Here is a 15,335-nt window from a genome sequence, read left to right on the forward strand (position 1 = left end):
CAGAGGAACTTTAATAGTTCCTTTGCAACAGACAAGAGTTACTCCCAGAGTTACTGGGAGTCCTAACCTCTGCAGTGATAGAAGTCCTGATAAGATGGTCCAGGAATAAACTAGATCCAGGAGGGAATCTACACGTCGTACTGAAGGTGCTTGCATGCGCCCCCAGTACGCCCCCAAAACGATGGTGTAGATTCCTGCCTACCTGCAGCCCAGAAGAGACGGAGGAGGAGGAGGCTGGAGAATCCGGCCGCATCCTTGCCGCTGCCGCCTCCCCACCAGCCTCCTGCTGCCAGGGTAAGAGCGACCCAGGTCGGAGAGCTCGGCTTCCGCTTCCGCCGAGCTCTCCGACCCGGGTCGCTCTTACCCCGGCAGCAGGAGGCTGGCAGGGAGGCGGCAGCAGCAGCGGCGGCAAGGACGCGGCCAGATTCCCCAGCCGCCGCCTCCTCCGTCTCTTCTGGGCTGCAGGTAGGCAGGAATCTACACCATTGTTTTGGGGGCGTACTGGGGGCGCATGCAAGCACCTTCAATACGACGTGTAGATTCCCTCCAGTAGTAAGATCATCCCAGCGGTTAGATGGGTTTTGGTACCCAGCAGTCTTTCCTTGCCAGCACATTCTAAGGAAGCAGTTGAAGTCCTGAAGACAATGCTTGAGAATGGCAGTGGTCTGGATGATGACTAACAAACTGCAACTTCATCCAGGCAGAACAAAGATTCTGATGGTGTATAAGACTATAGATCAAGGGATGGGAATTCCCCTTGTTTAAGATGGAATAGCATTCCTGTTGATGAATCAGGTTTACAATCTGGTGTACTCCTGGACTCTGCTTCAAGCCTGGCTCCACAGATGATGGCTGTTGGATTACAGAGAAGCTCAGCCATGATGGCTTTCTGTGTACATTTAGTTTGTGCTTTATATTTTATTGGCATCAATCTGGCACTTTGGCTAAAGAATCCACTTTGTTCTCAGAGAGACAGCAAGATGCTTGCCTGGAATGCAAGCCCCAAATAGGAGTGGGGTGGGGGGATGACAAATACCTGAGTCCCTATGTAAGTACCTAATTACCCATGTGTGTCTTCTACTGGATACTTTATAAGGAGTTGCACCATGGAACTCCTGATATATATGCAGATGCCTACATCACTACCAAGTTTCCACCCCAGCCAGATGCCCATTAGGGTACCTCTAAATTGGCCGATCCAGAGCCTTGGCGAGAACCATGGACCAATTCTAAAGCATTCCCACCCCAAGATCAGCTGAGTAAACAATGCCTGGGCACCCCTTGCAATGCCATTTAGTTCTGTATACCTTTATATAGCTACCACATAGATGCATGGCCTTTATAATGCTTGGTCAACTAGCTTTAACTTAATCAAGTAGCCAGGAACTTCCTTGAGGCCTCCTTTTCATTTCCCAGACTGAAACTATTGATCCCTTTGCTCTGCCGTATCCTTATTCCAATCTCAGAGCCACTGAATGTTTAATATTTGTTTTGAAGTCTATGGCCCTTTCTACACCTAAGGATTATCCCAGGAAAATGGAGAGATCGTCCCTGCCTGCTCCTGGGATCCCCTGTGTGTCATTTGCATGCACAGGGATGATCCCGGGATGGGGGAGGAGGGAAGGCAGGTGTAGAAACAGCCCGTGACTGTCCTTGAGCTCAGTACTCATTCTTGTTTCTCCTTTTCAGTGGGAATTAGCATGGACAGTCTTCCTGGTACCCAGCTCTTAACACGAGCTCAGGGTTCACTTAGTTCTCAGGCTCATTTCCCCTTTTCTACCATTCCACCTGCCACGATTAACAAGACTCTGCTCTTGGTAGACTCCTACCAAATAAGACCTCAGCTTTTGATTTTGTATTCACAAATAGAATAGATTAATTGTCATTGTAGAAAATCTTTAGCAGCTATGCCAGTGTAATTAAATTGCTCCTTATCTCATGGCAAACAACTTTGTTTGCAGTCAAGAAAAAACCTGCTTGAGATCTTTGAACAGCTGTAGGGACCTGTGCATAACCAGCAAACAATTCGCTTTATGCCCTCACGTACATTAACTCAGGGTTACATTCTCATAAGGGAATTCAGGTTTGTAGCCCTGATATAGACTTGTACAAACTTAAAACACTTTTTCTCCCCCAAACCTGAATTGTGCTAAGTATTACAGATGAAAGTTACCTTATGTTTGAAAGGAAGAGCACAACCTTTTTTGCTGACAGAGCTGTTTATAGTTAAACTAAGGCTGCCCATTTCCAACCATAAGAATTCCCACCAGACATTTTTTTAAGAATCTGAACATAAGAATGTTTGTACAGAATAACTAGATAAAAATAATTTCAAAGATTGCCAAAATCTCAGTATCTGACAACCTAAATAAATTAGTATTCTCATGAATAAGACCTTACTCAGGGCCAAGTGAAGACCAAAATAGATATTACTTTAAATGTATGTCTAGGAATGATGTCTTTTTGTTGTTATTACATTTTTGCTCTAGAGAAGGTGCAGGGGCCCCAATCCAGATCTTTAAAAAAAAAAAAAAAAAACCTAGACCCCAATCCAGATGGGGGGAAACTGCCCCTACTCTGGAGTAAAAAAGAAAAAAGAGGGGGTAAGATTTAAAATAATGCCTGTTAGTCCCTTTAATGAGGTTGAATGTGGAGGCAATTGAATAATGCATCCACATAGTAGCAGCCCTAGTGGGCTATGTAAGCAACTTAATATGTGCATTGTTCCATTTGTGTGGAGAATCTCTATGCCAGCGCAATGTATTTCTGGTGGCTGGTGAAGAAAGTTGGAGTCTATGCTGATGATTTAGTCCAGTACAACTTCACCTTGTCACTTGATTTGCTACACCTAAGAAGTCATTATTATTAAACTGATATAAGAGCGAAGGCAGATTTATGAAAGGGAACTTGCTCTATTCTGGGCTTTTATCCCATAGGCAACAGACTTAACATTTTAAGTGTGTCTGAAATGGTTTGAACACATTTGTTGCATTTCCTATGCATTTGTTTTCAGGCCAGCACATGTGTGCTTAAATCACTTTCTCCATACTTGTTATAACTTCACCCTTACAGAGAAAAAGAAGAACAACCTACCAGTCTTTGATATACCCAAATGCAGCCTGGGTGGTTCCCTTAATTTTCATGGCTAGTTTATACATCCTCGTGTAGAAAAAAACATATCCATGAAGAATCCATTAAGAAATGCAGCATGAGCATATATATAGTCACGAGCACACTTGTTTTGTTACTTCCCATAGCATATTTGAGGATCTTGGCCCGGTTTCGAATGCTCTCCAACTCTGTTACCACTTTCTTTACATCCCTTTGTTTACTCAACAAATGCTCACCTGTTTTTCCTCCTACTTCCTCTTTGGTTTTCATGCCTTCTTTTGCAAGTCCCATTAGTTTAATGAAATAGCTAGGCATGTGCTTAAATCTGACCCATTAAAATCAGTGGGATTTATTTTAGTTGTCTGTAGTCCCATGGAAACTCACCTTTTATCCTGCATGTACAAGTTTTGTAAACAATTCAGATAGATTATGACTGGTGGCTACTAATATGCTGGTGTGCAGCACGTTTGCCAATAGACATAAAGGTAAGGCCACACACTCCTTCTTGACCCATTACTGTCTTTCCAATTATCCCTGGTGCTCCAAAAAAAAAGAGATATGAATGCAGCTGAGGATGACATGGCAAATTACTGCGACTCCCTAACCTTTTTTAAATTGCTAACACTGTTGTAATCTGTAATTACAGAAATCAGCGTGAGAATTGTGGTACTGTATAATTATCTTTTCCTGATACATTATTGCTGAATGAATTATTAATCTAGATCAGTCTTGTATCATATTTGCAACAGCTAAAGAATCATAATAATAACGTACAATTACATTTCATTATTTCTATCTTTATGTTCATGTTTTTGAATGTTGTAATTGGTAATTAATTTGGATATTTTTTTTTAATACTCCCAAATAGCTGGTAGCTCCACATGGTTATAAATTATTTTGTGTCTCAGCATTTTGAGGTGTTTTTTTTTGGAGGGGGGGGGTAAAGAGCATTTTACTCTTCATTGTACTTAGCTCTTAATAAATTTCAACACAATCCACCAGTTCTGTCTCCTGCCTAGTAAGTGGGAACTTTACAAAATATCTCAGTGGATTGAGCCATTTGAATGGTACATGAGCAACCAACGAGAGCATATTCTGATACATAGCAAATTGTTGCTGTTGTAATTAATATTCTTGTTGCTGTAATTCGAAGGATGCTCCTGCACCACTTGAAATGTTGCCTTTAAATAATACAACAGACCTGCACATTTAAAGACTTCTACAGACTTTCCGTAAATATACTTTCCTTTTGGATTATACTTTCGAATTTCAGCAACAAGTGACTGGTTTTTGCCATTGCCCCAGCAAGCACTAGCTAAGTTGTTCAAACATTGGTTTACATTAGCACAGCGTCATTAGCGCTACCTCTGAGGCACAGTTGGATACTATTTTAAAGGATGGAATTAAATTAATTTTGTGAACTTTATGACCTAATTACTTCTGCAAATGGCTAGGGTTTGCAAGTAACTGCAAGATTGTTAGACTTGCAGTGTTTGAAGTCTATAACCGCTCCCCCCCCCCCCCACTTCTCTCTTTTTGGTCTCACAGTTAAGATACCCACCCTACAGGGGAGTCAAAAAAGGAAAATGTACTTTCTCTTTTTTTAAACTAGGGTGACCATATGAAAAGGAGGTCAGGGCTCCTGTATCTTTAACAGTTGTATTGAAAAGGGAATTTCAGCAGGGGTCATTTGTGTATATGGAGAACCTGGTGAAATTTCTTCTTCATCACCACAGTTAACGCTGCAGGTGCCCTGCCCTCTTTTAAATCTGGTCACAGTATAACTGCAGTATAGCTCCTGTAGCTTTAACTGTTTGGTGAAATTTCCTCTTCATCACAACATGCGACATGCATACAAATGACACCTGCTGAAATTCCCTTTTCAATACAATTGTTAAAGATACAGGAGCCCTGTCCTCCTTTTCATATGGTCACCCTATTTAAACCCCCTCCCAAAAAAGGGATATATATATATATATATATATATATATATATATATATAGGGGGGGACACAGGAAGGAAGCATAAATTCCCCTTCTGAGAGCACCATAGGCCTGATCCAGACTGGCACCAGGTATGCTTACAACGAGGTTTAATAAGCCAGTCACACATAGCTCTGCAATGCATGATTTGAAGAATATGTATTTTGGCCCTGAGAAGGCTCTGAAGTATGTATTCTTCAACATTCTTCAAAGTTGCATCAGCTCCTCCACAAAATATACCAATATACAAATACTGCCATTTGTAGCCTGCCTAAGTTCTGCTATGCATGATTTGAAGAACATGTAAGCTTGGCTCTGCATTTAATTCAGCAATGGAGTCGGCTTGTGTTTTGCTTATAATTAAGACTTTTTGAAACTGATTGACAGACTGATCCACTGCTACTTTGCAGTTACTGTGAAGTTGTGGGAAGTTTCTTGTGAAGTTTGCTTAGTTACTGTGATTATCTTTGTCTGTTCTTAACAAAGAGTTTTGTGTGGCAAGATATATCATTGTTTACTTTGCTGCCTTCAACTTGGTTGTTTCCCCTACCTTAAATCCTTTGTTAGAGGTGTAAGAGGCCTGCAAAGTTAATAGATTGGGTGAAGTTTAAAGAGAAACTTACAGTTCCTTTGTATTTTGGATTTTCTCTCTTCATTTTTCTAAATATAATTTGACCTTTTAATGTTATCCTTAAATTAATTGGCGTGTATAAACATCCATCCTTGTAAAGGAGGAGAATCCAGCAACTTCTGGTGGAAAGTGGTAATGAAGGGATACTAGTGGTGTCAGCCCTTCCTAGTCCCACCCAACAAGTTCAGGGAAAAGGCTTTGTCGCGCTTGTGAATGTTCTTCAGATATTCTGCTTCTGAAGACTAGTGTGAAATCAGAGGCGGGGAGAGAAACAATGGTCTAAAGGGTAGGGGGCCAGTTGCTGTGGCAACTAAATTTATGGGCCCTTGTCTGTAACTCTCCACAAACTGGAGAGATTGGGCAGAAAGTGTGGAAACTGGGCATGCTGTGTGCTTCGTCTCCACACAAACTCTCCTTCAAATTGAGCTGTGGAAATTTTCCTTTTTCAGTCAAAGAAATAAGGGCATTTATTTAATCTCACTTTTGCCTTTCATTAGAGCTATACAGTGGTGTCACCTCTTATTTATGCCCTCCTTAGAGCATCCTCCTCTTTTGCAGTCTGTCCTCATCTTGCCAGTTTACTAATCACTTTCACCGCCCTTTCTGAATTGTACCTTTTATTTCTGTATCTGATTTTATGTGTCATGGAAATGTGAACAAAACTGAATGGTGCATTTAAAATTACTTCCGATCATTTATCTCTTGTTCCATATTTTCAGAGGAACCCTGAAAGCAGGAAATCCTGAATAAAGTATCAAAATGAGGAAGGAAAGGACTAGTTTGTAGTGGTCCAACTTCATTTCTAAAGATGTCTACTTCCCCAGTGCAGTTCATTACATACCTTGTTGTGTAGGCAGAACTCTGTAAATATCTCTCTCCTTGATACCCCATCCAGGCATGTTAGACCTTTTAACCAGACAAAGTTTGTTTCAGTTTCGTGAAACTGAAATACTTGCCTGTCTTGTTCTGGTTGCATGAAGTGAAACAATAGTCTAAGGAATATTATTTCATATGCTACCTTTCAAATACAGTATTTTACTACTTAGTGTCTTTTCCATCACTTATGGTTTGGTTACATCCATCCACAATCTCTTGCTAATTCTTCTACTTGATTTCTTCTGACATTGGTGGAACTTTTATATGCTGAAGGCAGATATTAAATATCTTTACACCCTACAATCTTGTCTCTTTCCCTGGTATCTGACTGCTTTTATTTTGGCAACTAGTTAAAAGTAGCTGTTAATATCATAGGCTTGTATTCCTTTAGCAACCTTTGTATTCCATGGCTGTCATTCACTTTTATTAGGAAAAGTGAAGCACTGTATTTGGGAATACCTTGCAGGTAGGGGACACCACCTGCTACTACCACTCACGTGGAAGTCACTATGAATAGTTATTCACTTAACAAAGCACCTGAAGAAAAACATCATGGTGGTATGGAATATTCCCATGCCTGTCTATTTGGAAGTAAGTTCCACTGAGTTCAGTAGAACTTACTTCCAGGTATGTATATATTGCAGTCTAAGAATGTTGCTTGTGAGCCAAGAAGTTCCTGGTTCAAATCTTACTTTTGCTACAAACTCTCTAGATCATCATGGGCAGAAGGAAGATCTCAATCTACTGGTAGATCTCTGGTTGATTTGGAGTAGATCTGAAAAGATTTCTGACTCCCATTAACAACAGTAAAATCACTCTCTCTCTCTCACACACACACACACACACACCAGTATATTGCTGAAATGAAGAAAGTTTGAGGTGACTAGGAGTGGATTTTTGTGTGGCAAGGCCATCAGCTTCATTCAGTCTAGTACTCAAAACAAACTCCTGGGTTCAGAATTCTTTAGCACTGAATGTATGTTTTTTGCACCAGCCTCTAGTTGATGAATCTTGGGATTCTAGCAAAAAGCAGCGTAGATCCTGCAAGCCTGAAATTTGCCCAGTCCTGCTCTAGATATCTTTAACCCTCAGCTTTGCTCCCCCATGGAGCTAATAATACTGGCCCTACCCTTCATGGCTCTTATTAAGATTACCAAAATAATGTATGTAAGGTGCTTTGAATACTCAAGAAAAGGTCAGTTTCAATGCAAAGTATTATGAGATTGTGATCACAGAACATTTAGGTTTAAGCTATTGTATTAATATGTGAGAATGAGATGCACTCAGTGGCAGATCATGTGTTTTGCATACAGAAGGTCCCGTTAGGCATCTCCAGGTAAGGCTCCAAAAGTCTCCTACCTGAGCCTGGAGGGTCACTGCCAGGCAATACCAAGGATCTAATTTGGCATAAGGCAGCTTCCTATGTTCCTAAGATGGTAATTTTGTATTCTGTTTGAAAGACACATCCCTGAGCCCAGCAGCTCTGGCCCACATGCAGATTGAGTTTCACTGCTCTGCTCTCTTTTATGTTCACAAATGTGCTGCATGCTTGCAACGTGAATGTCACAAACAGATTCCCTTAGAGTGTTGTGTCATGGCAACTCATTCTACATAGTGCTAATAAGCTCCAATTTGGCACATAATTCTAAAATGAATGGACGATGGGTTGAATACTCTGCCTCTACCGAAAGATGCTCACAAATGTTTTAAATGCATCTCCTTTTCTCCCCACTTTCAAGGGTCTATTGAAACGGTGTTGATTGATGGCCTTCAACATTAAAATAAAAATAAAAATCCATATCTGTCATTCAGTATTGTGGGGAGAAAAAACTAAGTGGGTAGAGTAAAAGCTTATAATGCAATTGTCTTTCCAGAGAGAGAGAGAGATTTCTTGAGCCCTTTGTTCCAGCTAAGAATTAAAGTGCTGATCAGCAGTTCTGCCGAGAGCTGGCTAAACCATGCAGGACACAGAAATCATGATGTAATCTTCCTATTTTTGTGAGCACTGTGATAACTCTCTCTAGCCCTACTGCTTTTTCTTATTGTTTCTTGTTTCTATTTTAGGGTGTGAACGGCATGTCTGTGGATGAGAAGACTGAATCCCCCATGTATGTGTATGAGTCAACAGTCCATTGTACCAATATCCTCCTGTGCCTCAATGACCAGCGGAAGCAGGATATTCTCTGTGATGTGACTTTGATTGTGGAGGGCAAAGAGTTCCGAGCCCACCGGGCTGTGCTGGCTGCATGCAGCGAATACTTCTTGCAGGTGTTGGTTGGGCAGACCGAAAATGACCTGGTCGTCAGCTTGCCAGAGGAGGTACAGTATGTCATCATTCCTTTGTCACTTAAAACCAAAACCCTCTAATGTGATAGTAGAGAGAGCAAATATGCCCCCTCTCTTTTGTAGACAGCTGGTTGGGAATTGGCTAAACCTGAAGGTCTTCAAAAGATAAATCTTAAAGCCCTGCGTCTTCTCAGATCTGACTCTGTATGAGTGTGTGTTAGTCCTGAAAGAGAGGTGGCAGAAAATGACACAGAATCAGACACCCTCTGGTCGAGAAGAGAAAAAGCAAAGGAGCCCGTTAGGCAAGAGCATGTTGTCAAACAGGAAGGAAGAGTTGAAGCAGGAAGGGGTCATAGGAACTGGAGACCATGAACATGGTGGATGTCGCATCCAGTACCCATCAAAAATCTTCTGCAAAAAGTTTTGTGACACTTCACTACCCAAGCCAAATTCCAACTTATCTTAGAGAAGCAAATTATCCCCAAACCGTGGGGGGGGGCACTTAAGCTTGTTTCCCTAAACCAGGTCTTGTTTGAATGCCCCCCCCAATTGCACATTTTTTTATCCCAATATTTTACATTAGTTGGAACAAAAAAAAAAGCACCATGCCAGAAAAAAATAAGATTCCTTGAGATGTTCTTATGTTCTGCATGCTCTTTTGTTAACAGAAAGAATACTGAAAATTATAACTTGCTGAACTTTGGGCACTTAGTTTACTACTATGTAAGTGGCAATGTCCAAAGTGGCAATGTCCAAGAACAGCCTTCCCCACCCTGGTGCCCTCTAGATACTTTAGACTACAGTTCCCATCATCCCTGACTATTGGCCATGCTGGCTGGGCTGAAGGGAATTGTCATTCAAAACATCTGGAGGGCACCAGGTTGGGAAAGGCTGTCCTAAAAGGACTATGTTGGAGGTCTGTGTCTGTGTAAGTGCTGAAATGAAAAGTGCACCAGGAGTTGGATTTCTGCCCTCCACAGAATGGACAATTTCAATCTGTTGAGCTGAAGAAAGGGCTGGAAGGTAATGTGAATACTGGCCGGCCATCTGTAGGGATTGCAGGGAAAGGGAATGCACTTAACAGAAAGGGACCAAATTGAACAGGACACTCAGCAGGGCCGTGACGCTTTGTCAAGAAAAGAAGTCTCCAAGCTCAGACTTTCTGGGTCAAGAATGGGTCACTGGGACTCTCTTACTTGGTTACAAGTGGCTGGATGACACTTGAGAATAATTCAACGAACATGCTTGTACACTTCTCTGCTCCAAAAGAAGTACTTAGTTTGAGATAGCTTTTAAGTGTCTCAAAGCAGCCTTACTATGTTGGTAGATTTAATTCCTAAAGAGGGCGGACTCATTGTCACTTCAATCAATAGATTATCATACCATATACAATCAGTTGATTTCTAGAAATTTATAAAATACTTTCAGATCTCATGGTGGCACGCAAATTGTTTCTAGTCTTACAATTGCACCCTTGCAAGGCATATCCATGTATGAAAAAGCATGCATGATGTAATGTGAGAACCATGATGCAGTATATATTTGGGGCCGATAAAATGCACATCCGCCAGCTTCCGCTTTCAGACCATTCAGACCATCCCAGAAAAAGATACTTATAGTTACCTGAAGGTTCAGGAGTGAAGAGATATTCAGCAGGGCTTCTGGTGACTGGGGCTTGGCGCACATGTATGTTGTTTGGCTTCCTTCATTTCCTCATCACTTTTACCTTCTGCTACATTTCTCATGCAGTTTTGCCTTGTAGGAACTTTGTCCTTAAACATTCTTTTGTGACTTAGCTACTGTAGTAGGAATAAATTATGCCAATGAATAATAATTCCAAGCATAAAACTCCCAGGCTACAAAGATGAGCTAGTGTGTTGGGTTTCTGATTGTGGGTATTGGCTATGCAGTTTTGTGGTGAACACGAGTTCTTCGTGGTCTCCTTTCAGGCAGGCACATAGATGTAAAGTCCCCTTCCTGCACAGAGCACACCTTAGACCTTTCCAGAGTTTAAAACGAAGCAAAAGCAGGTGTGCCTGTCCCTTCCTGTCCATGGGGACGTCCTTGCTGACTACAAATGCCTCAGAGGTCCAGAAAGTGCCTTCCTGCTCAATTTTTTTCTGACTATAGCCAGAACAGCACCTTTGAGAATTTTCTCTGTAAAAGGCTAATTATGAAAGTATTTAAATCGCATACATTTGGGTGGGGGGGGAGTGAGTGAGTGAAAGAGAGAGAGACTTGCTTATGTTTATCTATTTAGGTTTTATACCCCACTTTTCAAGGCAAAAGCCTTCACCAAGTGGCTTACAATAATGTAGACTCCTGATCTCTGGACTTTTGTTGTTGTTGTTTTAGGTTGTTTGGATTTTTGCTTTCTTAAAGGGCAAAATACAGCTCTTTTAAGAAGTGCTGCTTCTACACAGGAAAACTCCCTGCTTCTGACAGACATGGAAATTACTTTCTCTGGGCAGGGAACATAAAGTGGATTTTGTGTTGCATTGTCTGAACTTTTCCATGGAATCAGCCTGGGGGGTAGCAACTTGGCTCCCTCCAGATGTTTTGCACTACCACTTCCATAAGATAGGCTATCATCCAGAACAAACTCTTTGCACAAAGTGCACCTCCTCAACTACCAAACAGCAGCCTACATGTTATTTCATCAGCTGCTTTTGAAATGTGTGTTTTGAAGTAGTTTACAATGCAGCACAGAAGGCTGTTAGGCAGGGCTGGTGCTACCATAGAGGCCACTCAGGCGGCCGCCTAGAGCGCCAAGCTAAGAGGGGCACCGGGCACAGCGCAGCACTCATGCGCGTTGGCTGTGAGCCGGCCTGGCCCGAGGATTCAGCTGGGCCTGGGCGGGCGAGATGGCACCCCACACCCGCTTAGCCAAAGCAAAGCCAGGGACGCTGGGGTGGGGGTGGGGGGTCTCCACGTTCAGACTTCCGAAACGCACCCGAAAGAGAGAGAGAGAGAATGTATGGGTGAATGGGGTGCATGGGGTCTTTGAGTGAATGCATGCATGTGTTTGTTTGGAGTGAGTGATGCTGAGTGTGTGTGTGCGCGCGCACGTGAGTTGGGGGGGATGATTTGGAGGTGATATTCCTGTTAAATAATGCATTTTAGACCCATAGACGTTCCTTTCCAATTTGTTTGCTATAATTGGCATGACGTATTTCTTGCACTTTAAAATTTAGTAGCTTCAACTTTTGTGCTTCTTATTTTTTCCAGGAAACATATGTTCTTAAAAATCAAAGTTGGCATTTTTTTTGGGGGGGGGAGTAGTGAAAGTAGCTCACTTTGCCTAGGGTGCAAAATAATTTGGCACCGGCCCTGCTGTTAGGAAAAACATCAAGAGACTTGCTGCTTGCCCTGAGCTCATATGCATGAATGAGTTATATAGTGATTTCAGTTGTTGCTGGCTTCCAGTCTGTTCTGTATCCCGGCTTTGTTTTCTCTCTCCTTCAATCTTTTCCCAAGCTTCCTTTACATTTCCTTGTTCACTGAGTTTTAATCTAATGGTAAGGTTGGCTTAACTGGGACAATTATGAAGCTGTGCATAGTGTTTTATTGTTTAACTATATCAGAGACCAGAATATTCTTACTAAGAATATAAGAACATAAGAAGAGCCATGCTGGATCAGACCAAGGGTCCATCTAGTCCAGCATTCTATTCACACAGTCTGTTCACATCATGCTTCTATGGTATATTATTGCATGTCTTACTAATGGTGAAGACTTTGCAAAGTATTTTACTTCTACAAATGTTTACTTTAGAATAAACAACTGTAGTGTAGATTGCTTAAGATCTTCCTTTAGATACTCACAGAGCACTTTATATAAGCCCTATGGTTATCCAGAAGATTAGTTAATAGACTTAACAAAGAGAACCTTAGGCCACCCATTGTATACAACTTTCTCTCAGTGAGCCTAGAAATTGTGTCTTTTATATTTTCATTGTACAAAACAAACCTGCCTTCTGTTTAATAGTGGCTTCTCCTGGTTTATTTTGAACCTCTTCTATTCATGAACATTGTAAAAAGATCAGTTTAATTTATGTAGGCTTTACAAATTCAGCTGGGTTAGTGTAGCAGTTAAGAGCATGAGAATCTGAGCTGCAAATTTCTATTTCTCAGCTCAGGCATGAAATGATTAGGTGGCCTTAGTCCAGGGGTGCACAACCCGCAGTCCGTGAGCCGCATGCGGCTCCCAGATGCCCGTTGGGCAGTCTCCATGCCCATCTGGGTCACTGGTTTGTGTGTGTATGTGTGCCACATCCAACTGGGATGTGGCACTTGAGGCCTTAGGCAAATCACAACCTAATAATCAATAATATGGGGATAATAAACAACACTGGACTGGCTTACAGAATTGTTCTGAGGACTGCTGCAATAATGAATATAACATCGAGTATTTTGAGCAGATAATAAAAGTGCAATTAGCATTCAAAATAATTGTCATTACTACTAATGACAATTATTTTGTCATTAGTAGTAGTACAATCATGTAGTACAGTCACGTTGATAATGCTGGTCTCAGGCACTGAATTCAGATCCTTGGCATTTGTTTGATGAGATTGCTGTCTTTGGCCTCAGTTCTTCGTGTGTAAAATGGAAAGGAAACTAACAAGGTGACTATAAGGATGAATGCCTTAAGAAAACGTTATCTCCCTTGATCCTTAAGGACAGGCAATAAACCAAAATAGCTTTAAAAGACAGTTCTTTTTTAATTATTATTCACCAGTGTCACTCTTGTGGTTTGCACAGAAAACACTAACAGTACATGTCTATTCAGAGGTAAGCCCCATTGAGTTGAGTGGGACTTACTCCCACATAAGTATGTATAGGATTGCAATCAAAAGGCTGTCAAGAAATCACAGTAATTAATCGTGTAGATTTGTTTTTTTTTTTAATATTGCTCAGTTTCATTCACTTGAAAAAGAACATTTGGGCCTTCATGACCTCTCCTGCCTGCGGAGTAGCCAGAAGAAACCTTTCCTCTATGCACTTTTAATAACAGCTCCTGTTAAATTCAGACCAAATCAATTCTTTCCCGAGAAATGGGTTAATACTGTAGAGTTGGTTTGATTCCTATTCCTGTTGTTCTTTGCTTTATTTAATCATAGAAACCAGTCTTCCTTCCTTTTAACAAGGCATTTAATTAAGCTTTTAATTCATAATAAGAAGTTAAATAGCACTTGGGAATATTTGATAATGGTTTCTTCTTCCCATCTAGATTACACCTCCCTCCAAAAAAAAAAGTGATAGAGAGAGATATACATGGCTGTCAGCCAAGGGTATTGTAGGTCATGCCAATATTAGCTGGCAGCAGGCCATTATCTAATTAACATTGCTTCATCGCTGCAAGTAATAACTCTTAGGAAAATGATTGAGTCATTCACGGGGCCATGGTACTTTTACTTTAGAAATATCCAGCACTATTTAGAATAGTGTCTGATTCATAAGGTTGCCTTCTCTCCTTTTCCAATTAAAGCAGTGCTGCATTACTCATATCTGAAGGTGAAAGCTGAGTGGAAGAAAAGCACTTGGTTATTCCCCTTCTGCTCCTGACAACTTGAGATTTTAACTAAAGGAGTTGATCCCATGACAAATACATTTTTAGTCAAAAACAAGATAACAAACAGTGGTTCATAGAAGGTTGGTCCATCAGCTAAGTAGAACAGGCGAAATACATGAGACTGGAGGTGGGCAAATGCTGTCCCCATTTTCAAAAAGGGGGTGGGAGGATGCAGGCAACTACTAACTGGTCAGCTTGACATTGGTCCCTGGAAAGGATCTAGAACAAATAATCAAGCAGCCAGTCTGTGAGTATCTATTTGTGATCACAAAATGTTGTGTTCACAAAGAACCGGCACGGCACAGGTTTCTCAAGAACAAGTTGCGCCAAACAAACCTTATCTCCTATTTTTGTTGGAATTACTAGCCTAGTAGAGCAGTGGAATGCAGTGGATGCCTATATCTTGATTTCAGGTAGGCTTTCAACAATATCCACTATGATATTCATCTTGGCAAACTGGTAAAATATAGGTTAGATGAGCTGTAAGTGTAGCTGATTGATTCACAATAGCCAAAGAATGCTCATCAATGCTTCATCATCCTGGAGACAAGTGACAAACAGGGAACCACCATGTTCTGCTCTGGACCCAGTATTGTTCACCATCGTTATAAATGACCTGGACCAAGGAATAGAGCAGATGCTCATCAGATTTGCAGATGACACCAAACTGGGTGGGATAGCTAATTGCTTAGACCAGAAGCAGGAATCAATATGAACTTGACAGGATGAAGAACTGGAATAAAACTAGCAAACTGAATTTCGTCAGTGATAAGTGTAAAGTTCTGCATTTAGGTAGGAGGAGTCAATTGCACAAATACAGGATAAGTGACATTTGGCTTCACAGCATAGTTGTGAAAAGGATGTAGGGATCGTAG

General features: G+C 41.3%; 1 protein-coding gene across 2 annotated transcripts in view; it reads left to right on the plus strand.

Annotated features, from left to right (window-relative positions):
- The window catches only part of BACH2 (BTB domain and CNC homolog 2), a 205,921-nt gene that overhangs the window by 135,558 nt on the left and 55,028 nt on the right, over positions 1 to 15,335 (plus strand). For both annotated transcript variants that reach the window (XM_063124873.1, XM_063124872.1), the window contains exon 3: positions 8,665 to 8,919. In XM_063124873.1, the coding sequence (XP_062980943.1) occupies positions 8,677 to 8,919 (243 nt within the window). In that variant the 5' untranslated portion in view covers positions 8,665 to 8,676. The remainder of the gene's footprint in view (positions 1 to 8,664; positions 8,920 to 15,335) is intronic.

Source organism: Elgaria multicarinata, chromosome 4 (assembly GCF_023053635.1).
Source record: "Elgaria multicarinata webbii isolate HBS135686 ecotype San Diego chromosome 4, rElgMul1.1.pri, whole genome shotgun sequence".
Lineage (NCBI taxonomy): Eukaryota > Metazoa > Chordata > Lepidosauria > Squamata > Anguidae > Elgaria > Elgaria multicarinata.